We start from the raw sequence: 27,538 nt of genomic DNA, 5'->3' as shown, positions 1-27,538 counted from the left end.
TTTAGAAAAAAATATTTTGAAAGACATTTCTCTGATCATGTTTTTTTGGGAGCTGAGATGCATTTCAGAGGCAGAGGTTTTAGTCTGTCCAGGACAAGAAAGGTATTATTCAGTTTTTGACAAGACAAAATACAAAAATAGTGTGCCAAGCTTATTTTTTTAAAAGTATTTATCCTATATAGTTTGTTACATTGGCTTAATTAAAGTTCAGAAGAGAAGCAGAAATGCTAGAGAAGTTTACTGAATATTAATGATCTGACTAGTGAGCACTGATCATGCATGGAAACCACCTGCAGATGCTGCCCAAGCTGCACAAATCTTTTTTTCTCCTTTCTTTTTGCAGCTTTATCATGCAGTAGTAGTGCAAGGCAGTTGGTTTTATTGATTTTTCTTCTCCATTTCTCCTGGAAATGAGTCTTTAGGGAATGAGAAATTCTGAAAATGTGCCAGCTTAAAGGCTGAAAATGGCTTGTCATTATCCTCGGGTTTCCACAGATTTATATGCCAGGAAACCTTTGTTGTGAGTGGATACATTTGTAAGTTAGATGAAAGTGCAACAGACTGTTGTTCCATAGAGAGTGTACAGAGAAAGCAGTATTGAGACAGCAAGGAAGTTCTTGTTTATGGGCAGTGTCGCTTATATCCAAGCACAATTCACAAAAGCTGGAACCAGAGAAATAGTATGAGCAAACAATTGCCTTGTGCCACCAAATGATTAATTAATAATAATCTGCATTATTTTTTCCCAAAGGGGGTTTATGCTTTTAAAAAAATCAGGGAAAAAATGCGTTAGCAACAGAATGTTGCTGGCATCATTTGTCATTGTAAACAAGCAGCAGCCAGATGATTGATTTGAAAGCTGGTGCAATAAGCCAGCCTTGGAAGGTAAACACTAATCCATCAATCATGTGGCTTTTTACAAACCTGGGTTACTGATATCTCAGTTGCAGACATCATGAAATCTGCAGATCTTGCACAAAAAAATCACTTTGTTCTGAAGAGTATGAGTAAACATGCCACATTTGATTTAATGAGTATGAATATGGTTGATCTTTTAACATTATTTCTGCCTACTACTAATGTCTCTTGTTATTTTTATGGGTGTGATGCTTTTAATGTGAAAAAGAACATTTTGTGCATTGAATCTATTGATAGCTTATTTTAAGAGATTTTTGATATTAGATCAGATTAAAGACTATTATATAGCATTTATGAAAATTATTGTAGGTTTTCAATGGATGTTAGGTTTGGGAGATATTTATGATGTGTACATCTGTATAATTTTGTAATTTTCATAAATTTTGAAATTAAAATATATTCACATCATAACTTGATTAGCATGGATATGAAATGATTCTTGACTGAATTGTATGAAGAACAACTTCTGACAGCAATACGAATATTCAGTGGACCTTCACCATGCAACTCAAGGATAGTCACTTTGCGGATGACATCAGCATCTTGTCCCACAAGCAACAACATGTACAGACCAAGCTTACTTCGCTGTCAGTGTAGTGAAGATTGGCCTGACAGTACCAAGATGGAGGTAATGTGAATCAACAAGAATCAAGTACATGAGGTATGCATCACAGATTCTGACCACTTAAACTGCCTTTGCAGCATAGCAGTTATGGAGGTGAAGATGTAAGAAGGCAAATAAATAAAGTCAGGCTAGTATTTCACACCCTGCGACCCATCTGGAACTCCAAGGCATTATATCTGCACAGCGAGATTCGCATTTTCAACTCCAACATCAAGTGGGTATGGATCCAAGACATGGCATGTGACAAACTCCGTTACCAACAGGATTCAGACATTTGTCTGCCACATCCTCAACATCAGATGGCCTAAGAAGATCTTCAGTACAGACATGGGAGAGAACCAACTAAAAGCCTCCCAGCCAAGACACGAAGAAGCAAAGTGGGGCTGGATTGGTCACACCCTGCAAAAACCAGCTGACAATTTAACGAGACAAGCTCTGGACTGTCACCCACAGGGGAAGCGCAGAGTTGTTAGACCCAGACAGACATGGAGGGGATCAGTCCACAGCGAGGTGGAGGCAGCTGGCATGACATGGACCCAAACGAAGACAGATGCCCAGAACCAGATCTGCTGGCATGGTGTGTTTGCAGCCCTATGCTCCACTGGGGGCAAACAGGACTAAGAAGAGAAAAATATGATTATTGTGATGTTTGAAGCATATTATACGCAGAAAATTGGGTTTTTTCTTAAAGACCAAGCGATTATGCAAGATTGAATTATATAGAAGGAGAAGATAAAGCATTTAAATTTGTCTTTGCTTTGTCTTTTCAGGAGCTAAAGCAGAGGTTACATTGAGGAACATTTTGAATATGGAAACATTGGAATGAAGTGAAACAAAATGTAAAGGATTGGTCAGGTACATGGTTATGGTTGATTCTTTGTACACTATTTCTGCCTTAAATATGTGCATCATTTACCTATAGCCTTATAGAGGTATTCAGTGATAAAAATCTGTACAATACAACTAGATCAGAAATATGTGTTAAATGACTAAATGAAAATGTTTTAATTTCATTTTCTTCACAAACATAGTAGTGACATAAAAACCTGGTAACATCACCCATTTCCTCCCAAAATACTCAAATAAGTTGGAAGCATTGATTGTTACGCAGATCATTATCACTTTTTATGTGCAAGATTGCTGTTGTTATTGGGTTAACATCTACAACATAAAAATTACTGCTGAAAAGAAATAAGAAACATGCAGTGTTGGCCTCTATCTCAAACACGGCATAATATTTATTCTAAAGAGTAAGATTCATCACACATAAATATGCTGTCAAAAATGTAAGTGTTATATTTTTTGGTCTCTTTTATAAAATATTGTAGCATAGTGTCTTTGTGGTGCCATGTGGAATCACTAAATGTTTACAGTTCATTAAAAAATTATCTTTAAAGAAGTGATCATTATGACTTATCATTTGTAATTTGTATATTACTGGGATCTAAGCTGTTTATTTTGATGCCTTTTCACATATACACAGAGAAAGCTAAAGGTTCCAAGTCTAAAAGGCTGCTAATTCTTGGAGGAACAAGCCATTACTGTGGCCAGTTTCTGATCCTCAATTCAGCAGGTAAATACTCCTGCAGTCATACTTGAAACTATATGTTACAAGTGACTGTTACAAAATAGTTATTTTATAAAATTTTATATCCAAAGAAAACAATCTAAAATAGCTGTTGTGAGATGAATGTTTTTAGGACTAGATTATTTGTGGATGAGTGCATCATTTATGTTGTATCATTTTGACCCACTGTCCTCTTAGTTCTGTTGTACAAATGGTGTGGGAGGGATCAGTGCTTGATAGAGTAGTAGATTAATTTGGCAGGTTTTATCGTCCCATTATTAATATACCCCCCCCCCTTTTTTTTTTTTTTTTAGAAAAGTTTGAGAATGTGTGTTTTTTTAAAAAGGTACACGAGACAGGAGCTTACAAATGTTTCTAATTTTATAAAGGTGAAAAGTCTCATTGTTGTGCTTACTAGCCATGGCAAGTATGTTTGGGAGGCTAAAGGGGGGACAGCAACAGGGCAGCAGATCGACCAACCCCAGCAATAGCAAGGATGACATTCTGAGCATAATGGATCAGTTTGGGGAACATTCGGCAAACACAAATAATAAAGGTAACAGGAATATTTTGATGGAGTGAAAGTTGGGCTGACTTAATATTAACATACATGTATATCTACACAGCAATAATTGTGCTGGAATGAAAGTTGAATGACATGCAATGTAAACACATCTTCACAGAGATATTTTGATGGAATGAACTTTGGTCTGATGTGTAATGTTAACATACATCTATATGTGTCAGTGCATATGTGTGCATGCACATGTTCACACATACAAGCCCACATGTGCATGTATGTTTGAGTCTACGCAAGCTTGCATGCATTGATGGTCTCTTCATAAAGTTGATGTAGATGAATATATGATGCATTTAAGATGCATCGAAAGTTTGTTGGAGATGCTCCTTGAGTGAGAGCTATGCACGTGCCTTGAAATAGGTTTTACAATTTTCACATATACATGCATACATAATGCACACATACATCACTTGACTGGTACCAGCTGCTAAGCAACTATGCTCATCCATTAGTACTGGTTATTGGGACAGGTGCAGTAGCCGACAACTCTCAACATGTATAAGACCTGTGTGGGGGAGAGGGTTGGTAATAGCTGGACAAGTGTAGCAGCTGACAGTTCTTACTGTGTACAAGATTGTTGGGGGGAGGAGGAGGGGTGGTAACAGCTAGATAGGCGCAGCTGCTGACAATTCTCACTGTGTACAAGACCTGTAGGGGGAGGAGGGGATGGTAACAGCTGGACAGATGCAGCGGCTGATAACTCTCAACATGTATAAAACCTGTGAAGGGAGGGGGTGGTAACAGCTGGACAGTTGCAGCAGCTGACAATTCTCTCAACATGTATGAGACCTGGGATGTCTTAAGTGGTGGTCAGCAGGTCATGCATATAACAGCCAATCCATGCTTACTTTTGACAACCAGTTCTCCTTCTGTCCACTTCAGCATTGACCCTACTTCAAAGTTGCCTGAAGGGCTGTTTTAAATAGCGTGTCATGCTGGGTCACGTAGCTGAACCAGACAGGCTATTTTGTTTATTAGACTCTGCCACTACTTTAATTCTTAAGACTGAACTATTCTGGCAACAGAAAAATATTAATAGCCTAAGGCCCAGTGGCACTGGCTGCAAAGTGCACTAGTTGCCTCTGGTGACTGGACTTTTTATTTTTAGTTGCCAATTTCACTGCTGCTTCATGAACATAATCTTTGTATAATGTCATCTGGCAAGACATTGCTTTGTATTCTGTTTTTCCTTGGATGAAGATTGCAGTGGCCTAGGAACCAGGGGAGCAAGTGGGGCAGCTGCCCCTCAAAAAAGATACTGAGGAGGCAAGAATGTGATTCACTGTCAGCATGGAGTTTGTCCCCCTCCCAACCCCAAAAATGATCATCTTCCTACACCACTGACTGTGGTGTTCATTTTGAAAGCAGACTGATTGAATGTTTAATTAAGAAATATGTAGAGTCATTTTTATATTATGTGTGTTTGAAGTGGTAAATGCTTTTCAGAGGACAATAATAACACAAAACGTCGTGACAGTCATGAGCGGGAGAATGTTGACCCAAATGAGCTGCACTGGGATATGGCAGATGACTGTTCCTCCAGCATGGGTACTGCACACCCTCATTCTTACAGGTTTGTTGACATTCTTTGCATGTTTAGTTACCTGTGAAAATCGAGTTTAAAAGCAAACTATGCATGCTTCTGCAAGGAGACAACGCAGTACTACAAGGCAAACCTTTCTTTTTAAGTTATCTTCCACCTACAATGCAGTATAATGTATAAAGGAGGCAGATAGAGTTCTGTGAAGGCATGCTACTTGCACCCCCCCAGGTCTGCCTCCAGTAGAAAAGAAGGAATAAAATGTTCAAAGGAAACATTGCAGGACCAGATAGGATGGTCAAGGCATTTCAAAACAGAGGTCAAATTCAGGTGATGCTGACAATCACATTTATGTAAATGATGTGCCAGAATAATTGCTTTAACTTATTCCCTGTGGCAGTCTTTCTTTTACTGAAGTGTGGACCGGTGGCACAACAGTTATCGCCTATCCAATACAGTGAGGGTTGGCTGTCCTGCTCTTGTCTTGAACACGCTGTTCTTTCTTTGCATGTGGCATCTGTTTATAGATGATCTAGCCTTAGTTATGGCTCGGTATAAAACACCAATTCCCACCCCCTACCCCTTTTCATGAGTTAACTGTATATGAATGTCTTCCATGTGATTTTTACACTCTATTCAGAAACATATTTTGAATGCAAATCCTTGAAATATGTAGTATTCTAATTTACAAAGAACAGCTTTTAAACTATCAAATGTGCGTTAACGTTTTTAATCCTTGTAGTAAATGAATGTGGAAGGCAGTGGGTAGACAAATTCGAAAAACACAGGTAGAGTGCCCCTACCTCCTCCCAAAAAGTCATGATGCAATTTATGCAAACAAAGAGCTCTATTATGCTATTAAAAATCAAAATGAACATTCACTAAAAATGTTTTAAAATACATTATATTACTATAGTACTTGAACATTGTCTTCTGGTGGGTTTATTGTGTAAGTCTGTAATGATATACCATATCTGCCTCATGCCATATAAAATATGGAGCCCATCCTAATCATTTTGAAAAAAAATTTTTGTCTTCGCTTTTAAGTCATCTTACAATCACTGCTGTGTGGGAGATGGAATGATGGGAAGTGTTCCCATCTAAAACTGATTTTTTTTGGGGGAAAAGCTGATACCTTCAGGGCAAAACAAGCAGGGCCAATAGTCTCACAACCATAGTTTTGATGTTTTCTGTGGAATGCCTTTAATGGAGTTTGTACCTGTCACAGAGTCCCAGGTCAGCAAGATCATAAAAACTTTGAAGAAATCCTGCACTCTTAACTAATTGACTCATCATGTGCATGATTAACAAGATGATTCCAGTTATCACTCCCACTGTCAACCACTCCTGATCGACTGGTGTGGTACCCCTGTTGTTTAAGCATTCCGCTGTCACCCACTTCTAAAGAAGCCCAGCCTTGACCTTTATAACCCAGTTTCCAGTCTCCATTTTCTGTTCAAAGTACTTAAAACTGTTTGTGCTGGTCCAACTGCTGAACCATTTCTCCAGCTATAATCTACTTAAACCATCATATTATTTTGTTGCAGCATGGAATGGGATCGTCTCTTCACTAGACCTCAGTATCTTAAATGGATCAGACACCAAGCTATTTTGGGTGAACTTCGGCCATGCCGCTTTCGCAGCATTTGTTGGCGAGTATGTCTCTTTTGTGCATTTACAGACTTATTAAATGGTGACACACATTTACATAATGTATTAAATGATGACAGACAGGGAAGATAGGCATATATGTGTTGCTGCCTAAAGCCTTGTAAAAACATAACTTTTAAATGATTCTGAAATTTCTAATAATTTTATTATACATGTGCTTTTTAACGAAGACTGTAAAATACACTTGTATTTATGATCTCAGGAAATAAGACAGTATTGTGGCCTTTTTGCGCATGTGAAGAAAATCATGAGTGGTTGTAGCAGAAGGTACATTTCCTTTGAATAAAAAGGATGAGACAGATGGAATGGAAAGAGCAGTTGTGTGCTGGAAATTTTCAGCTATCTTCAGGCTGCTTTGAATAGTATATAGGAATGGAAGGCTGGTGGAATTCTGCATTTATTTTTAGTGACTTGGCAAGAGTTTGAATAAGGTCAAAAGCACATGTTTATGATCTTTTAACAGCTGTTCTTGGAAGTTCTGCCAGAAGACATGGACATGTGGTCAGAGAAAGCTAGGCAAGACCGGGTCAAGTATGATGCTCTTAAAAACATGGTACTTTGCAATATTTTATATTTACACAGACTTCACAACAGAATTGCTTGTCTTCAGTGCATCTTTGTATTTTAAGAGTTTTGCCAAACTGGGTGGAAACCTTGCTAAATTATTGCTTATCGTGAAATTTGATAACATAAACATTTTTATTGATGAGCAACACTAATAATATACTACATTGTCTGTACCATATGTGGAGCTTCAGTTGGGGTATGCAGAATTGCTAATGATTTTGTCAGAAGAGACTTCCTATAAATGTGTCAAGCTTTTGTGTGGGTACAGGCAGTAATTACAACCAGTAATTTTTGCAGTGATTAAACCTAAGACTACTCTTTCCTTTGTTGATGTACACTGATTCAAAAAATGACTAGGAGAATTTCTACCATGAAGAAATTTTTACTTGTACAATAAAATAATGGAAACAATCTTCAAATCAGTCAAGCAGCTAAGTATCCATGTATGATTTAGTGTTGCTTATGGTCCATCAAAAACTGGAGGGTAGTGAAAGAGTTTTGTGTTGCAGCTGATCACTAATCCCCGTGGAGATGTTGATTCAGTGAATGTAGCAGTCAACAACCCATTGTCTCAAGATGAAGAGGTGAGAATAAGGTGTATCTGTCTGCATTGATTATTCTCTTCATGAATTTTTTTTACTTTTTAACCTGGTGTCTCTGTAATTGTATTTTATTTTATACAGTAGTTAAGGACTCTGGAGTTAAGTCGTTTAAAACTAAAATGTTTCAGAGTCCATGGAACAGATTCTTCCAAGACAATGAACTACGACTAACAATCAAGCAGGATGTCATTCGCACGTATGCTTTCATTCTTCTCTTTACTCTAGTGTCTGTTTTGTTTTGTCCCTGTGTGTCAGGTTTGGTTATTTTGTTTTTGTTTGACCTCAATCTCTTTATCATTTTCAGTTAATATTATTCCATCATTCTGTCCCCCACCCCTAATTCTTCTTTCCTCTCCTTTGTAACAGTTTCTGCATGTAAGCATCATACCAAGGCAAATGTCAGGCCAGGGGCTACCTAATCATACTCTGGCAGAGAATAGTTAATGTCACTGACACCCCTTTGCCTAACAGGTTAAGGAGATCAGCTCTCGGTTTTTTGTGCTATGGTATTTTGATTTGGATATCAATATTGGATCTTCATATTTTGTATTTGCCTTGGTCATGTTTTTCTTTTATCTTCTCTTTTAAAGTTGGATTGTATATAATGTTCTTTACTGAATAGTAGTGTGAAGTGTTTGGATCTGGATTCTTACTCTGCTTTACTTTGCCTCATCAGCAACATTAATAGAGTTGCATTGAATAAATTCAAGTGATGATTAGCTTTTTGCTATTTAAAATTGTGTCACTGATCAATATTCTACGTATATCAGTAACACTTTCTTTCTGTAGATTTTCAGCAGTGTCTTTATTGTTTAATCTGCAGTGTACTATCAGAATGCAACTAGTTTTTGCATTGTTATTCATTTTACGTCGTTGTGACTAGCTCATGAAATCTGTTCAGTGCAATGGAGTTGCCTATTTTTCATATTGCACTGTACAAATTAAATTTATTATCATTATTATTATGATGATGTACTTTAAAGGCTGGGTTTCCCCTCACTACTGGTCAGTCTGTTTTCATTCTTGTTGACTAGGAACCTATGCCAATTTTCTTTACCTACCTTTTAAGATAATAAGGAGAGTAGCTTTACTGTAAAACTTTTCAATAATAATTATTAAGCTGGAAAATAATAAGACCAAAGTTTTTCCATGATTATTTTGTGATTAGTACAGTTATAAGCGATTAGTGCTTGTGGTACAAATCTCATGCCTAATTCATGAATGTACCTATAGTACAAAATACAATGAGGCAAGATGTCATACAAAGATTAGTATTCTCACCAAAAACTTCAAGGTTCTTAAAAATTCTTTTGTATTTATACAGTTTATACATCATTATCAATAGTTGTGGGTGCAGGTAGGAACATTGGGAATTAAACAGCCGGGAAAGGGTTTTAAGACCTTTTGAACTTGTCAACACTCCTACCATCTGGCTTGAGCAATGCTACACAGTTACTGATACTGAGCAAGATAATAGTCATTTTGTATCCTTCTCTTTTTGTGTTTCCTCTTTCAGCTACCCCAAAATAGAATTCTTTCAGTCCAACCAGATGCGGAATGTTATGGTGGACATACTCTTCATCTATGCAAAAGAAAATCCTGATGTATCATACCAACAGGTTGGCAGAAACCATGCCCCAAAGAAGTCCCATGTTGATATTGTCTTCCTGATCATTTGTTTGGTTATGTTTTTTTTTTGTACAGCAGTTTTCTTCACTTTGTCTTTGCTTCATCTTTTGGGTTCTAATGTGCTTAACGATGTTTTGTGATTTGTCGTGCTAGAGGCATTTGTGTGGCTTAGTGCTCAAATAAAGCACTTTATTTACCTTTTTTTTGGAAATAGTTTGCCTCTTGTTTTATGGTCTAGTTTAGTTTGTTGTTAACCTTAGCAGTAACTGTTTAAATATGAACGTTCATAGTGAGCCAGTTATTTGCATAACTGTAATATTAACTTGCTGCACATTAAAAGAAGTGTGATATGATCTACTAATAGATACTATTACATACGTCTGGTCTGTAGCTGCAAATGTGGAGAACATAAAGCCTGATATTTCTTCTTATCTGTTCTTGCTAGAACTGGTTTGTGTGCGTGTGAGGTGCCAATTCTTACATAAGTGTAGGAAATCTTGAGAATGGCTATTAGTCACTCATTTTCCAGGAAACACATTCTTGGAGATAGTGCTGAAGAGAAATTGCTTTGTCAGAAAGTCACTGCAGTGAAGTTTCATGCATGCACGTGCATACCAAAATGCTTTTTTTTAAAAAATAATATTTTTTAATCGAGTCATTGGAAACAAGGTGTTGTGTTATTTCATTGCCAATTTTAAATGCACTGACTTTAGAATTGTCACAAACTTACCATTAACTTCCCTTGCCTAATGTTTCTATCCACCCGAATTTGGTTTGCACAATCAAACTTGTGTTAAAAGCATGTAAATGTTAATTGTCTGTGTGTGTACATTTGTTGTTGGATTTTCCATTGCTGTTTCCCAATATTTAAAAAAATTGCTTACATTTATGTTACTTCTCTTATTTTTCTAGTTTCCCGGAATTAGCCTTCTTCAGGGAGCAAAACATGCAAGATGCTTTGATAAACGTTCTTTTCTATTACTGTCGATTACACCAGACCCTTTCATATAAGCAGGTCAGTGTGTGAACATCCGGTTCCCTTTATATGGAAGGTCTGTGCTATCTTAAGGCTTTTTAAAAAAAAAAAAAAATCAATGCATGTTTTAAAGCTGGTGATGCTGTGAAGAAGTTTGTTATGTTGCTAGATTTGATGTTTTCATTTGTAGCTAAATATACAGGATGTGTCTTTAAATATCTGTTTGTTCAGGTAGTGTCAAGATCAAAGAGGCATTCTGCCATGTTTGTTATTGTTATTATTATAATGTTTTCTTGCTAAAAGTACTTAGGAAAAAAGTGGAATTTGCCGTCTTTGTGTCGTCAGCATCACTTGTAAAATCGTTTTTAAAACAAACAAAAAAACTTTTGGTCAGATAAGCAAGGTTTTGACACTAAAAATGGAAGAGATCATAAGCTCCTATCAGCTTTGTTGTGATTATATAGGCTTGTAGTATTGTTAGTACCTTACATTAGGGGCAAAACATGGTACATTTTATTTAAAAAAAATTAATTGTAAATATTTTTTAAGACACATCTTGTGTATATAAGCATAAAAAAAGCTTTCTTGCCATTAAATCCTTAATCGTGTTCAATTTTTATTATATCCATTGCATTAAATAGTATTGTGCAGTGAAGGAGGTAGAGAATATCAAAATCTAAGATCTAAATCTTTGCACCTAAGCTGATTATTGTCTTTTTAGATAAAAAATAATAACTGGCTTTTGTAAATGATACTATAACATCTCATTTGCATTTGTAGCTTACTGAAGACTAACAATCATTTCAGCTGAGAACTAAAAATAACATGCTTGCATCTTTATTTTCTTTTTTTTTACTTCAATAAGATACAGATCTTACAGGTCGCAACAATAGAGAAATGATTGAGTTTCTTATTGATGAATTTACTTCCTCTATTAGATTGATTGTTCTTGGCTCACAAACATTAAGAGTTTTCAAACAATCAAATTTACACTATGTGTGTCTTCATGTGTATGGCACATCATACATAACAAGTAGTTATCTGAATGCCACCGTTGAGTTAAAAAGGAACAGTTTTTTCCTTTTCTGTGTAAACTACGAGTTTGATTTGAGTAATAAAATATTTGTGACAGCTGAATGTCACTATCAATACCATGATAACATTCCTGTTTTTGTCATTGCTTTCATTATTTAACTGAAGCTTATAAATCTTAGAGAAGCTATTTTGATATCAGTGTGCTCCTAGAATATGAGATGAGAATTTATAACCTAAAATTATTGCTACTTCAAATCAGTCATTAGACTAAGAATGTCAGTATTAAAGAAATTTTGTGTTTAAAGCTTTTCACTTTGCATTGGACAGGGCTTGTCATGATCTTGATTTCCATCATATGTTTAAACCTTGTGGCAGGGCATGCATGAACTGTTGGCACCAATCATTTTTGTTCTCCACTCAGACCATCAGGCCTTTCTTCATGCATCGGAGTCCGAGACAGTTCTGTAAGTATTCTCTAGAGATAAAGACTGTTTATCCATGGTCTTTATCCCTTATTAAATGGAGGCATAGTTGTAGAACTATTGCTTCTTATCTCTTTCCATTGATGGTTGTGTCAGTTGCTTTATCAAATTTTTTTTTTTTTAAACACACATTGCTCATTTTCAGTTCATGGACCTCAGCTTTGGAATTCTCTAGCTTTTCTTTCCATGTCAAACATTTTTCCTCAGTCTCAAATTCTAAAATCTTCCCTGAAGTTGTACCTCTTCCAACAGTGTTTTCAGTAATTTTGACATCTTTTGTTGATATCTGTGAATTTTATTTTTATAAATGGGTAAACTTTTAGCAGTCTGAATGGGTGCCCCTAGATCCACAGGTTAGGCACTTCTTACTTTCTTCTTCTTGTTAGATATACAGCTGTAATTATCACAATCTCCTGCAAGTCGGTCTCAAAGAGCCTTTTAGGGGTACGTAAGTTTAATTGTTGCGAGCACTTTAGTGAAAGTTGGTGAAAAGGAAAGTTCCTATCATCAATGGAGTTGTCATGTGCTCAGAAATATTCCTTGCTTCAGAAATCAGCATGTACAATGTGTATGCATCATAGTTAAATAAATTTAAATAGGGTGGAGTCATATGCATTAAACTCTACCTTGCACATGTTAACATCTGATCTAGACTTTGAGTTGCCCTCTAAGAAACTGCGCCCAAAAGCCCTTTGTGTTGTGCACATGCACTATTTCAAATATAAGCAGCATATCACTTTTGATATTGTGGAAGTCAAAATTTAGATATAAATATGCATGATTTTAATATGTGCAAGGTAGATTTTGAGGCATGCGCATTATAGAGGCATATTTCTGGAAAGGGTAATTTCTGAGCACACGACAGAGGGCCTCATCAGTCTGGCTGAACACAAGAAGTAGAAAGTGTTGCACACAGTCTGAGATGAAGCACTCGTTTGCATGATATGAGTGCAGCTGACAGCACATGAACAATAAAGTGCATTTGAAACGCTGAATAGGTCCTAGCTTTGAGAAGTTGGATCTGAAACACCACTAATAAAGTTGTAAACACACTTGCATATGGAAATATTGTGTAGACTGTTTTCTTACTTTCTGATCTGAAATATGATGGTATCATCTGACAGTCAGACTCATCTAGTCAGCATCTTTGCGACTACAAATGGTCAAGTTGATGAGTTTATTGTATGTGTGTGTGTTTTGGGGGGGTTGGATGGGTTTATGTTAATAAAGGCCATCAAAAATAAAAGTAAACGAGATGGCAGAAAGCCACTGTAGATATTGCTTCAGATGCTCTGCAGGATTAGATTCACGCCAAATCTTTAAGTGCTTCAAACTTTTCTTGGGTTAAATATGTTATTTATCATGAGAATTTTTCCTTTCATAAGTAAATGATTACAGAAAATTTTTTCACTTCTTGCTGCTGCATCCTAACAGGACACACATTATTCACAAGTGAGTGTCGCCTGTGATCAGCAAAATTTTCTTGATCTCATAAAGCAGTGGGTTCTTTTTTATCAAACAAATTTAATGATTGTGCATGATAATTACTATGGTGAATATTAACTGGTAGTGATTGTCGTTTTGAATTATCACTTGCAGTTTTCTTTTTTTTTTTTTCTTCCTATTTTTAAATTTTCTCCTAATTCAGTTTATATATAGCTGCTATCTTTATAAATTTTAAAATAAAGATTTAGAATCTAAGGAAAAAAACCTACAAACCTCTTCAACTTTAATCATAGAATTTTCTGAGGTCTAAGGTCCATGAAGAGCTTTTATTGGTATGTTTTGATGACTGTTGTGCTGAGTAACACCTTGCTGGATGACATGAGCACTCCAAGGATTACGTGTTTTAACAAAATCTGCTTATGTGGAGCATCAGTTTGTAGTCGGTGCATGTTCAAGCACATAGACGACATACTATGTTTATCTCTTTCTCTTAGTTACACAGCAACCCAACTTGTGCTTATGTTGCCTTATATTTTGTTTCCAGATCTGTCAGTGGAGAAGTATATTCCTGTAATAATTTTGTGGATTTTATAATAATTTATGTTGTCATACCATTGCTTATCTGTTTTAATCAGAGTAGCAGTTTCTAATGTTTGAAAAATTCCAGAAATTTATTTAAATAATCTACCTACTTCAGTTTCAGTTTGGTTCAGCCTATATACAGGTCAGCTTTCTCTCTTTAGATATTTCTTCTCCCAAATATTTGAGGCTTTCATTTTTTTTTTTTTACATTAAAAGAATCTTGTTTGAGAAATTCTAGTTCTGCATTCTAAACAATGGAATTTTAGGAGCTTGCTAAATGGAAAGTATGCCCAAAGCTAAGATGCACGAATTAAAATTTCCGGGTACTGCACACCCTCCCTTCTAATTAACTCTGGTATTCATTATCATGAAATCTCTTTTTACCTACATTCTAGTTTAATACCTTTTTTTTTTTACAATTTATGAGCAGACAAACTTTTTCATCTTTGAGATTTTATTGTTTGGACTACATCAAAATTTTGATCATTTGTCTGTGCGCTATCTAATTTTTAAAAATATGAAGCATGTGCTACTTGGGGTTTTTTTTTTTTGCACTTATGAATGCATTTTTTTTTTCAAAGCACTTGGGATAAAATAGAATTTGAAGTCACTCCTGCAAGGAATTAATAGGTGTCTAACAACTAATTGTGTTATTATGGCTAGGAATGTTGTCCTGTTAGCCTTTGGGCCTGTGGTCATGGCATGTTTAAACTTTTTTGTTCAGTTCCTTGTGTTATGATTGAGCAACATTTTAAGAAAATGATGTGACATTGATTTCATGCTCACTCACCCACCAAATTACTCACCACTAACTCGCATTCATGTGCAGAAGCAGTCCCTCCCCCCACATAGATAATGTTGATGAATGAAAAGGGAGAAAGAGAAAATGGTAAAGACTAAGCAGTGTCAGACGAGTGCACAGAAGGCACACAAGAGGCAAAGATGCTAATTACAACACACACACACTGGCAGACAGCAGCAAGTCTTAGCAACACAAACAGCAATTCCTAAACCAAAAACAAAAACCTTTAGCCATGCTACCAAGACAAACAAATTTAAACATCAAAACTCAGTTACATCCAGTAAAAATACAGTAACTTAATCATCAAGGCCCAACCACAATGATGATAAAGAACTATCATTTTTAGACTTAAGTGACTTAATTCAAGGGAAAGGTTGCTTTTTTTTTAAAGTGAAATTTGGTCTTAGTCATGTTCTTCTTTTGAACTGTGTTCCAATATCATTAAATTCTAATTCTGATATAAACCGTAAAGTACAGGACTCAGAAACAACTCTTAATTAGACAAAAATGCTTTCAAATCAGTTTATGCTATAAATTAATTTTAATAATAATAATTACACAGAATTATATAGTGCATTTCTCCACTGTATGGTAGACTCGATTTGCTTTACAAATATTTTCTGAATACAGATTCAAAACGGTTATAACACACATTCAAATAAAACAGCAGATACATATCATCAAGAGATAGAAATAGGTAAGAGAAAAAAAACACTTTTCTTGAGAGTAAAAGAGTAAATAAATTCACACATTATTATTAATGTCAGTGTTGTTTTGGAGGCTTTTATGTAAGTGTTTTTACATCAGCATCAGAAGTAGATTTAGAAGCATGTAATCCAGCATGACTGAATGAAGCACCATGGGATACACCCTGACAGCAGTGACACACCTATAAACATTCTCTACAACTGCTCTAGTAACCATTAGTAACTATTCATTTCTCATGTTTGTTTTGAAATGGTCAGCCTGTTTGCATGAACACAGTGTGCTGTGGCTTTAGTCTTCCTAAACATCCCTGCTGTGATGATCAGCTCTCAACTATGCATTTACAAATCTAGTTAAAATTTGTCAGTTGTTTAAGTGACCAATGAAAGATGTTTTAAACAAATCATTTGCAGGCCTATTATCAAAGACATGTTGGATCCACAATACTTGGAACATGATGCTTAGTAAGTGTGTTGTAATTTATAAAGAGCTTGAATTCATACTGTGGTTATAACAAGTTCCTTATTAAATTTAACTTAACTTTAAGTTTCTAGTTCTAAACTTTAATTTGATCTTAATGCAGTTCACTAGCCTTATTTACTGATGAAATTATTGACTAGACAGTTGACATCATCGTGTGCTATTAGTCTTTAATGTTGTTTCTTGTTATTTGGTAGATTTAGTTTATGCTTCTCTTTACAGTTTCATGTTCTGTCAAGTTATGACAACTGTTGAGCCCTGGTACCTGTCTAAAGATGTACCCAGTGCACCCAAGGTAAAGTGGACCACTTGTCAAATAGCTGGACTAGTAAATGGAAGAAAAGAAAAGCATTCAGTTTTAATCTCCCCCAACAAACGTACACCAACTGCCTTCTTTGCATATCTTTGTATATATATATATCAATGTCTATTAAATATTAACATATATAATTACAGTTATGAAATTAATCCATTGTTAAGGACTAAGTGATACTGTGAAAGCATCGCATATAGTGTAAGTGGAAAGTCCTTGCTCAAGCCCTCTAAACATGTAATTGAAACTGCCAAGTCCTCACTATAGCCTTAACAGAGTGTTGTTGAAACATTAGACTAGTGCCGTCTCGCTGTAGTCCTATATCTGTATCTTAAAGATTCACTATCACTGTTGAGCTATAACAAAAAGTAATTCCATTGATGTCTTGCAGAAACATGAAGTTTTCACGTCTCAGCCGTTTGCCAGGCCTCAGGATCTGATACCATCAAGTGTCATTGTCACTAAGCTGACACGCATCCAGGACTACCTCTTGAAAAAGGCTGATTTAGAGCTTCATGCACACTTAGAACAGCTTGAAATTGCTCCACAGATCTACGGAATGTTAGTGCCTTCCCCTTTTATAGGTCACAAGTCACTGAAAGTGTTTACAAAATGGCCATTATCAGGATATAAATAGAAACTTCTTAAAGTAAAATCCAGGTCAGATGAACTCATGGGGTATATTAAAAGAATACATTGCAATATTCAGCATTCAGCTTATCTAGTAATTTTTTTTAATTAAAAAAGGGACTTTAAATGAAGGACAAGTGCTTCCTGCTTTGAGTGAAATACTCTTTTGTGCAATGAGTTGTTTAATCAGGAGCATCTTGTTGTCTCGTACATCCTTTCAGACATGCCTCTGTCAGTATGTGCATGACCATGTTCCTTCTATTTCATGATTTAGTCCTTAGTCTGATTCCCATTTGCACATTCCAGTTAAAAGGAAAAGGCAAGTCAAATAAAATGTTTGGTTTAAATGATAGACATTTAAATTATTTCCACTGAGTTGCAAAGAACCATTTACAGTCTACGAAGGCCATCACATTTGTAAATCACAATTCTTTCATAAAGTTTTAGAGCATTTTACTGCAATCACATTTATCTTCTGGACAGCTTTGATTCTAGTATCTTGTTTGCAGTCAAGCCATGTGAGTGTGTCAATTGGCTACACTAGTTTAAATACAAAACTGTACCATTTATTTTGTCTGTAACTTGTTACAATGTTCTGTCACAAAACCTTGCACTTCAGAGTGAAATAGGTGAAATAGGTATATGACTTTTGTGTCATTATGATAATAGGTCTTACTTAAGAGTGAACAGGAAAAAAATGCAATCTTTATGTTCCCAGACGGTGGCTGAGACTTTTGTTCGGGCGAGAGTTTCCTATGCAGGACCTTCTTATGTTGTGGGATGCCATCTTCGCTGATTCCATAGGCTTTGACCTTGTGGATTACATCTTTGCAGCCATGATGCTGTATATAAGAGAACTTTGTGAGTACACCATAAAAAAAAAAAAAAATACCAATCTAAAAAAATCAAGGACAAAATAAGGGTGTGTAAATAATAACTGTTGATTCATGAAATCAAACAGCCACATTACAAACAAGCTGTAGACTACCAATTAAGTACATACTGGCATTTACTTACCCAATTGTGTAAATTTAAGCTGTTTGAATTCGCTCAGAATAAAACTTTAAAACCAGCCTTTCCTTTAAAAGCAGCTGCCCCTGGTGCTTTCTAATGACATCAGACATGTCAGTGTGTATATTTATCTTTGTACTTTGTGTTCATATGTTACAGAGTGCCAATTTCTAATGCTGTTGTACTCGATAATTTAATTTCAAACAAATTAACCTCGGCTGAATTTTAAAAAAAACAAAAACAAGTGTTTTGGCAGATGGGCTTATTCAAAGACATCCACGGGCCCGCTGGCCATACTTTGCCCACGTGGCCCTGCTCAAGAAATACATGCACCTCAACATGCAGACACCTGCCCTAGCAAGAATTGATCACTGTATTCTTCTGCTTTCAGTGCTGGCCAGTGACTATGCAGGCTGCCTTAGTGCCCTGATGAAGTATCCTCAGGTGTCTGATGCCCATTACTTCATTGACAAGGCACTGTGGCTGCGAGAACCTACTGTGAGTTGTCAGGCATGATCTCCAAACCTAATTGCTTGGTAGATTGGAGCCAGTGTAGTTACATTATTTTCTTCATTTTATTATTACATTGTAGTTTTAGGAGTTTAAACTCAGTATGGTAAAATAGTTAGGGAAGGCATCTAGCAATGATGGTATAGCCATATGTGTGGATTACGATCCTGTATACTTGATAATGTATGATGATGTTTTCTTCCATTGGACATTGGATGTGGATTACTTTTCTATAGTATGATATTTAAAAAAAAATTCCTTTTTCTTTCAGCAATATCCACGGCCTCAAAACTATTACCATCAGGTTGTTCACAAAAACCAGGTTGTCTCATCTCGCATGAAACAGAGTGAGTTTCCTAGGTATTTTATCAACGCTCATCCTCTTGTTAATGATAACATGATAATCATATTGAGGAAATTAGGAAGGTTGAATTCTTCTCAAATTCTTTACAGGTTCATGGGATGTATCCTGGCAGAGTGTTTTGTGCCTTTTGCAAAATAATTGTTACAAAATAATGTTTGTTGATCTGTTTATAAATATTTAGATTATATATATATACACATACACATTATACTAATTGATTTGCAAACTCTTAGTTACCATACTTAGACATTTTGCTTTTTAGTGCAACCAAACAAAAATGTACTATGTGGCATGATCAACAAAAGTGTGTTAAGGCTGAGTGAATAACTTATTTGAAACTTTCATGTCAGAGTAAGATGTTATAAATAATTCATAAAGGTCAGATTGCAGATTTTTGCCAAGGTCAGCATTATACTTTCAAGTTTATCCAGGTCAACAAAAACTTAACATTATCCAGGTCGACAAAATGTTATTTATGCAGATACTGCTGGCTGTGGTTTTTAACTAACTGCATGAACTTGCATTTCTTGCTCCTGTAGCCCATCACTCTCAGCGACAACATGGGATGGGAGGCTTCTCCTCCTTTTCACGTAGATTCAGCCGCCCCAAAACTCTCTCCGTCTCTGCTTTCCAAAAAAATCTACCCAAATCTTCCAGTGAACCAATGAACTTGCAGACTGACATTTCACCAGGTAGAGGCTTGTTAAAAGACTTCTGGATTCATCAGTCTTTTGTGTTTTTTTTTTTTTTTTTTTTTTTTTTTTTTTTTGCATGGAGTGGCCATCATGGCCTGTGTAGAACATTGCATGGTATTTATAGTTGTTGTGGTCTTCCTTTGTCTTAGCTATCTTGGTGGTCAAATAGTAAAAAAAAATAAAAGCATTAGTGTTAGACACAGCATGTTAGCCTAGTCTGCTTGGAAATTCTTTTTTTAGCATGAGCGAGAAAGAGAACACTAAGAATGGCAAAGTACCAAATATCGCTGAACTTGGTTCATATGAGTAGTCTTTATGCACAGATAAATTGATAAAAAGTATGACACTGGATGAGTAAGAATAAAAATATATCAATAGTGACACATAGAGAAAGAGTTATTTTTTACCTTTATCTATGTAACGAATGACAAAGATGCTACAGCTGGGATTTTTGTAGTTTCTTTTATAAAGAGTGTATAGGATCCAAAATAAACAATTGTGACACTAGGCAGCTGCTGCTGTCATTAAAGGGTGGCCCCATATCGGTCAGCGAAAATTGCTGAAAATAGAGCATAAAGTATCGCAAAAACATATTCCAGTGGTATTTTATCACAAAGAAGCATGAGAAATATGTTTCTTTTCTTAATCACACCTGGATTTGTCAAGAAGACAGGAAGTGATGAAAGAGTAGTATTTCTTAAAATAGCATTGTCTGCATGAGCTGAATTCGAGAAGGAAAAATGCTGTCTTCGGCAAAGGAAAGTAGACTAGTACTTAATGTGCTAATTGCTGAATGTATCTTCGACACTCAGATGGAGTTAGTTCCTAAAGATAATGGCTACAAATGCCAGTGGATTAACTTTGTCCAGAGATCTGTATCTTCGTCCCCACACCCTACTCAAGAATTTACTAGAGATTTTAAAAGTGATTGTAATCCAGTTCCCAGCACCAGATATACAACATTGACGATTTCTAGACCGTCTGGTCTACAAGTAACATTGTGACACAGCCACAAACACAACATCATCAGTTGTATCCTTATCCAGCACAATGCTAAAAACAACAGACATGTGAGGTCACCATTGATGTGTGTTCTCCCAACAGCTAAAAAAGAACAGGGGATTAACATATGAGAAGCTTAACCCTCTTAGCATGGCATAAAAATTTAAGTATTACAGAGACTGGCAAATAACTGAAGACCATGAAGACGACAGTTGGTGAGGTTCACTTTTTTTTTATTATTGCTGCTCTCAGGTAAATATTAGACCAAGAGACCTATACATTTTTAGAAAGGAGAAAGCTTGATCTTTGCAATACAAGTAATTGCCTTCCCATGCTTCCCTGAAAAGTCACGATCATGCCTCATTATGCTCTAAGGGTGAAATGGGAACACGTGATTAAGTAGAAAATTTTCAGTGCAGCTAAACGAGGAAGAAATAAGTTTTTACATTAATAAATGTATATAAAATTTTCCTGTAATGATATTTTAATGGTAAAAAGTCACTTTCAGTAGTCAGTTGTAACTATTAAATAAAACTACAATGCTGGAAATTAACCATCTGCTGAAAAAATTACAAGAGTTTAGACAAACGAAAGTGTTTATATTTTATTAACTATAATACATATGGAAAAATTAACTAAAATGCACCCACTTAGCAATAGACAATAATTATACAGTGTAGACTGCGGTGACTATGATTGCTTCCCATTAAATTTTGATCTGGAGAAGATTTACTCCGTATGTCAACTGAACTCTGGACGTTTTTTTTTTTTTAAACTTCAGTCGAAGCTTATAAATAAAGTTCAGAATTTGTAGAGCTGTATTCCAAAATCAGCTGTTTCATTTTTTCAAAAACAAAATCACTTTATGAACATGACAATCAGAGAAGACCAGACTAGAAGACATGCCTAGATTTGCAGGACACACTGTTACAAATACTACTTACATGCAACGGAATTTCTGCTATGGCAGGTCATAATTCCTGTGTTTGAAGACTTATATCTTGAAAATGAAGCATAACTATATACTTGTATTTTGGGAGTTATTATTTTAAAATGAACTTAACCCAAACATAAAGTAAAAATGCTGCGCTTGTTTTGCCCTTTAAACGACTCAACCTTTGCATTAGCGCTGGTCATAAGCTGCTTTCTTACATATGAGAGTGCATAAGTAGTGATTTTGAGAAGCTTAACAGCAAGCATTTTGTTTGTGTTGCTTATGTCTGGCCTTCATAGATGCAGTAAGTGTAATGTAACTGGCAGCTGATGTTTGTCATGTTGTAATTTTTGTCATTTTTCCTCCTCAGGCATAGTGGCTTTGAAATCTGTTCTTGCTCACAATGGAGGTATTTTATGTTTCTGCTCTGTTTGTTTTATGTGTGTTTTGAAACCATGGAACATGAGATTTTTGTTGAAGCATGTAAAAATGATAACACAGCCCATACTTGTTATCTTGCCACCAGCTGTCCAACACAAATTTCTATAAGGTTCACAGTCTATAACCAGAGGTAACTTTTGCCACAAAGTGTGATAAGAGGCGAGGTTGGTGAGATAACAAGCTGTGTAATTATACTTATTAACCCCAGTATTTCAGCAAGAGCCAGGTTTATTATGATTTACAAAGTAGAATACTGTGATAGTTAACAATGAACTGAATTGTTCACGAAGTGCTCATGGAGCTTTATGCAGGCATGTGTGTACACATTCATGTGCATGCTCACTAGAGGGAAAATTGGAACTTATGAAGAATGGCTTGCAAAACTTTTGCAACTAGTTTTCTGTTTATTTGTCAGTATGATGTTATTTTTATGATGGTTACTACTGTTACTTTACTGTCACGTTTCCAAAAATGAGTTCACAAAGTGACTTCAAAAACCGATCTCTTCCAGTCTGCCACCTGAATCTCAGCCTTACCAGTGACTCCTTCATTTTCCTTTCCTTTCACTTTTGTAAATTGTTGTGGAGGTTTGAATATATGAGTGGCTGATTGGATAGACAGAGGTTTTTGGTGTGTAATCAATTTTTTTTTTTTTTGGGGGAACACTATGACTTTCCCCATGGCAGGGAGGTATCACATTAAACTATTTATTATGATTATTATTATGTTAAAAATTAACCAACCTAATTTCATTAGAGCTTAAGTATCAATCTTCATTAGGTATTCTATCCTTAGAAAGGAAGTTATTTTTCCTGGAGAACCTTGTATTTACTTTGTGTGATAATTGGGCTCAGCTGTTTTATGGCAGGCTTATGTGTTGTAAACCTGTAGAGAATTATTGCAGAAACAAAACGGCAGATAAATGCAAAAGAGAATAAATAAGGTGCATGTTTCTGAAAGAAAACAGTGTCTCACAATTTTAAAATTAACAAGAGATAACTGGAAAAATAAGCTTCTTGTATATTGAAAACATACTTAACATTATGAAGTATAAAGGACATGAAATTTCACTGTACCAGTACAAAGTAGAAGTTATTTAACATAAAATAATATCATCAATATAATTACAAAGTACAAACATGACCAATATAAATACAGTCTTTTTAAAACATTATCACTGACTTATTTTGTAAAGTTGTGTGGAATAAGGCAGCTGAATTGAGTTTTTAAAAAAAATTAAGAATGAAAGGTACTATTCTTTCTCCTTGGATGCTGATGATCAAACTTCAAAATAATTATTTTTACTAGTGACACCCCCTCAGGGCAAGCGAGGATCCACAGCTAGCCTTTCCCAGGTGGAAGACAGCATGTTCCATCAGCATCATGGACACTCTTCTGCCTCCCTGGGCCACGTGGATGTTGCAAACCTGCGCTCCGCACAGTCAAGTCCTGCTGCCTACAGTCCTGTTGGATTCAGCCCTGATGCCATGTCAGAGCAGAGTTGTGGTAGCCCGACAAAGTACTCCACTCTGCCAATGCGGGGCAAATCTAAAGTCAGAAAGATGTCGAAGCAGGTGAGTAGTCTTCAGTCATTGCTTACTTATATATTTTATATTTAAAATATTTAATGTTGATAGTGTATACAGAAAGATGTCAGAGCATGTGAGTAATTTTCAGACATTGCTTACTTTATATTTAGCATACTTTATGGTGTATACTCAGAGTTCATATGTTAGAAACGAGCAAGATCTGTATGCTGGAAAGGCTTTACAGATACACTTGCAAGGGAAGCAGACACTTTGACCTAGATACATGTGATAATGTGATCCATTAATCTAATACTTCCATAATAGTGTGCGAGTCAGTGGCAACTTTTCTCTAGCTCAGTTAGACTAACGTAGTAGTTCTAACTAGGAAATTTCAGTTGGTATTGTTTCAAGCAATAATAGTTCGCAAATGTTTAGGAAACCTTCAGTTTATTGTTTCCAGTTCTCAGGCCTGATAATTGTTTGGAGTTTGATGCTGTGTAAACTTTGTGTGTATCTCTGCATACTTTATGTGAAGAGATGTTTTCAGGAACAGGAAACACACCAGCAACTGGCCACATTGCAAGGTCAGCTGAATGACAAAGCTGCCATGTGTCGCTATTGTGCCAGCAAACTGGACATCCACATAGGTAAGACTTTAGTATGAGATCACTCTTATGGTGAATTGCCACATGCTGCCTTTATGTTTGAACGTGTAGACAGTCAAATATTTTATGTGTAATTTATTCAAAAAAAATCAGAATTATTTTTTATGTATGTTATTGCTATACTAGCAAATATAAAATTATGGACCAATTGCAGTAAGGCTTTAAGAGTACTCATATTCTTTTTATATTGAGGTAACAGTGAATACATTGGTACTCTTTGAGTTGAAACTGAACATCTTGTATGTTTAGGGCGACTTCAAGAAGCGCTGTCACGACAAAATTTGAGTACAGACGATGATATCATGGTGGCCTTGGCTGGCATAAAGCTTGTAAGAGTTCATGCATGTTGTGTATGTTTGCATGGGCATCTGTGTGTGAATATTTGTGTTTTTGTGTCTGTTTGTGTATGTGAGGGTAGGTTATTTACCTAAGTGTTGCATAGGTAGACCATGTGGCAGACTGTTATTATGCTGTTAGGATGACCATAAATATGTATGGGATAATATTTTGTGGTTTTTTTTTAGCTCATAAACTGACCATTTAATAAAATAAGTCAATATAATGTAACTTTCTTATTCTGTTTTATCTACTAAGTTTTTTCTTTTCAAACTTAGATTTTGTATGAAAGTAATATCTATGTATATTAACTACTCATGACACAGAATTTGTTTTTTAACAAAGGGTTTTCCATTTCATTTTCTGTATTTTTACTATTTGTCATCTTTCATGCTCATCAGTAATTTTTCTACTGATGGTTCCTTGTAGGCTGCCTGTTCTCTCTGGTTTCATTAGCTCTTCCTTATGGCAATGTTTCCTTTGACACAGCAGAAAACCAAGCTAGCAATCATTGTTTGTTCATAAGTTTTTTTTGGGGGTTTGTTTTTTAGTTCTGACTCAGCTTACAAATGGGAGGTATCATTTTATCAAAGGTTACAAAGACATGGCATAAATAGCATTATGTAGGAAAAGTGGCCATGCAGCCATGAATTGTACATTGTGTATTAGTGATAATACAGCGCATTTATATAACGCCTTTCCCCAGCACCAAAGCCAGGCTCGACACTTACATAAACACAAGTACCCAAGAACATGTTTTTAGGAAAAGTATCAAATGCATCTTCATACATTGACATGCACATAGCACATAAACATGCGTACACATAACAGGATAGAGCAGACTGAAGCATCTAGAGAAAACTAATAATGGTTAGCCTTGTAAGTAGATGTGACATCCAGAGAGATGTGTGCCAGACCTGAGATTTGAACCCACAGCACCTTATTTTCACTGTTGTAGTGAAAGGCGCTTTAGCCGCTGAGCCATCACTACCACACAAATTGACAAAAGTGTGATGAAAAGATATAAATACTTCAGTTTGACAAAAGATCGCTATAAACAATTACAGTTGTAAATAGCTCACCAAGGTTTAAATGAAGATCTCTGAACTCACGACAACTGATGCTCACTGTCCTTGTGACAGGAACTTTGGTGGCTGTGCCACATGATCATTTTATGATACTGTGCCACTGTCACAGATACTTGTGTACATGTAGATGCCTGGACATTTGTGCATTCTCTTCTTCACAAAACAACTCCCTTTTTGCAGGCCTGTATACATTTAATGATATTAACTAAATTTATACTATAGTAACTAATAAAAATACAAGATAGATGTTGAAATGATTTCTCAGTAAACATACTCAGTCATCCCACTAAGATTTCTGATTGTAAACATAGTCCTGATATTCCTTTTCTCGGGTTGATTATCAAGCATATGCTTACACTAATCACTAAATGGACGATACTCTTAATTTTGGTCACTGGGTATTGTTGTTCCAGTGTACTAATGATGACCTAAGAAACAGTCACTGGGGATTAATGTTTCAGAATCCAAATATATATATATATCTTACACACACACACACACATTATCTTAAACCATGAACACTTCACTTGGGGATAGATGTTGCAACACAAGTTGGCTCTGCCTCTTGGGGAGATGAGCAACCCAACCTTTTATAATGAACGCTGTCTTTTGGGGTCAGACGTTGTACACAAAAAGGCACTGCCTCTAGGGAACAAACGACCACAACATTCTTTTTCCTGTCTTGCTACTCATGGTTAGCAAGTTTTCATCTTTGATGTTAGTGGCTTCTAACAGGTTACTAGAGTCAGATACTCCAAATCATATTCTCTACTCCAAATACTCCATGGCATCTGCCAGGCCTATGACACTGTGGCATTAGCCAGGCCTAAACACTTACAACCCATCTCCTGGCCTTTGACTCCATGGCTCATCTCCTGGCCCTGTAGACTGCACCTATAACAAAAACAAATTACTAATACATATTCATATCTTTTAAAGGAATAGAGAAAAGATCAATATCTAAAAAAATGTGAAATACAAAATGAACATTGCAATGTTTAGGAAGACACAGCCTCCAGTTCTCTACACATAGTGTCCCTCCACTTACTGTCTCCTCACAAAGTGAAGCCGGCGACAGTTAATTCCTTTTCTTTTTCCACTTTCTTTAAAAAAAAAAAAACCCAACCTGTTAGTCATGCATCAGGTGTGGCTCAGCCACCCTTGCTGTGCTGGAGTTTAACCTTATGTCACCCCTCTGTGACAGCCATATGATTGTTGATGACACTGTGCCACATACCTGATCATTTTCTGAAATGTTATGATGCTGTGCCACATACATAATCATTTACGACACTGTGCCACAGACATGATCATTTATGACACTATCCTACATATATACTGTGCCAAAACATTTTATTGATTTCGGTCTGAGCATGTGTACCTGCATGTACTTGTTTATATACACAGCATTAGTCAAGAAACGGGAACTTGTTTATATTCACTGAATTAGTCAAGAAATCATAAGGGTTTTTTCATTTTGTTTCATCGTTTCATTAGGTTCGTGATATTCTTAGTGGAACTCTTCGATTTTCACGGAACATTGATGATGATGAAATCAGCATTAGTGATAACTACTATGACCAAGTTGCCACTCCAGATTCCGACTTCAATATGCCAGGTGCAGCATCAGCATCAAAGTAAGTAACTTGCTGCCAACAGTACACACAGTTCACTCAACAATACTATATTCATCCTCAGCCAGATATGGCAGCAGTACCTGACTGTCTCATCATAGAAAGGTGAAATGCAGTATTTGAGATATGCATTATATTTGACATAATAGAATAGTATTTAGGTTTCTAAGAGAAATTTA

General features: G+C 35.9%; 1 protein-coding gene across 11 annotated transcripts in view; it reads left to right on the top strand.

Moving 5' to 3' along the window:
• Window positions 1-27,538, top strand: part of LOC112556093 (TBC1 domain family member 5-like) — a 36,383-nt gene that overhangs the window by 4,448 nt on the left and 4,397 nt on the right. For 2 of the 11 annotated variants that reach the window (XM_025224761.1, XM_025224752.1), the window contains exons 2-25: window positions 2,314-2,398; window positions 3,027-3,116; window positions 3,529-3,666; window positions 5,137-5,263; window positions 6,778-6,886; window positions 7,365-7,454; window positions 7,978-8,052; window positions 8,199-8,266; window positions 10,612-10,714; window positions 12,086-12,174; window positions 13,627-13,644; window positions 14,336-14,362; window positions 16,141-16,191; window positions 16,430-16,502; window positions 16,912-17,081; window positions 17,869-18,011; window positions 18,553-18,659; window positions 18,943-19,018; window positions 19,575-19,727; window positions 22,037-22,075; window positions 23,416-23,681; window positions 24,184-24,283; window positions 24,551-24,630; window positions 27,223-27,362. In XM_025224761.1, coding sequence (XP_025080546.1) covers window positions 3,531-3,666; window positions 5,137-5,263; window positions 6,778-6,886; window positions 7,365-7,454; window positions 7,978-8,052; window positions 8,199-8,266; window positions 10,612-10,714; window positions 12,086-12,174; window positions 13,627-13,644; window positions 14,336-14,362; window positions 16,141-16,191; window positions 16,430-16,502; window positions 16,912-17,081; window positions 17,869-18,011; window positions 18,553-18,659; window positions 18,943-19,018; window positions 19,575-19,727; window positions 22,037-22,075; window positions 23,416-23,681; window positions 24,184-24,283; window positions 24,551-24,630; window positions 27,223-27,362 — 2,240 coding nt within the window. In that variant the 5' untranslated portion in view covers window positions 2,314-2,398; window positions 3,027-3,116; window positions 3,529-3,530. Of the gene's footprint in view, window positions 1-2,313; window positions 2,399-3,026; window positions 3,117-3,528; window positions 3,667-5,136; window positions 5,264-6,777; window positions 6,887-7,364; window positions 7,455-7,977; window positions 8,053-8,198; window positions 8,267-9,586; window positions 9,690-10,611; window positions 10,715-12,085; window positions 12,175-13,626; window positions 13,645-14,335; window positions 14,363-16,140; window positions 16,192-16,429; window positions 16,503-16,911; window positions 17,082-17,868; window positions 18,012-18,552; window positions 18,660-18,942; window positions 19,019-19,574; window positions 19,728-22,036; window positions 22,076-23,415; window positions 23,682-24,183; window positions 24,284-24,550; window positions 24,631-27,222; window positions 27,363-27,538 lie in introns of those variants that run through there. The other 9 variants (XM_025224753.1, XM_025224754.1, XM_025224755.1 and 6 more) reach the window with 9 other exon arrangements.

This window comes from Pomacea canaliculata, linkage group LG2 (assembly GCF_003073045.1).
Source record: "Pomacea canaliculata isolate SZHN2017 linkage group LG2, ASM307304v1, whole genome shotgun sequence".
Classification (NCBI taxonomy): domain Eukaryota; kingdom Metazoa; phylum Mollusca; class Gastropoda; order Architaenioglossa; family Ampullariidae; genus Pomacea; species Pomacea canaliculata.
This window is presented reverse-complemented; position numbering and strand designations above follow the sequence as displayed.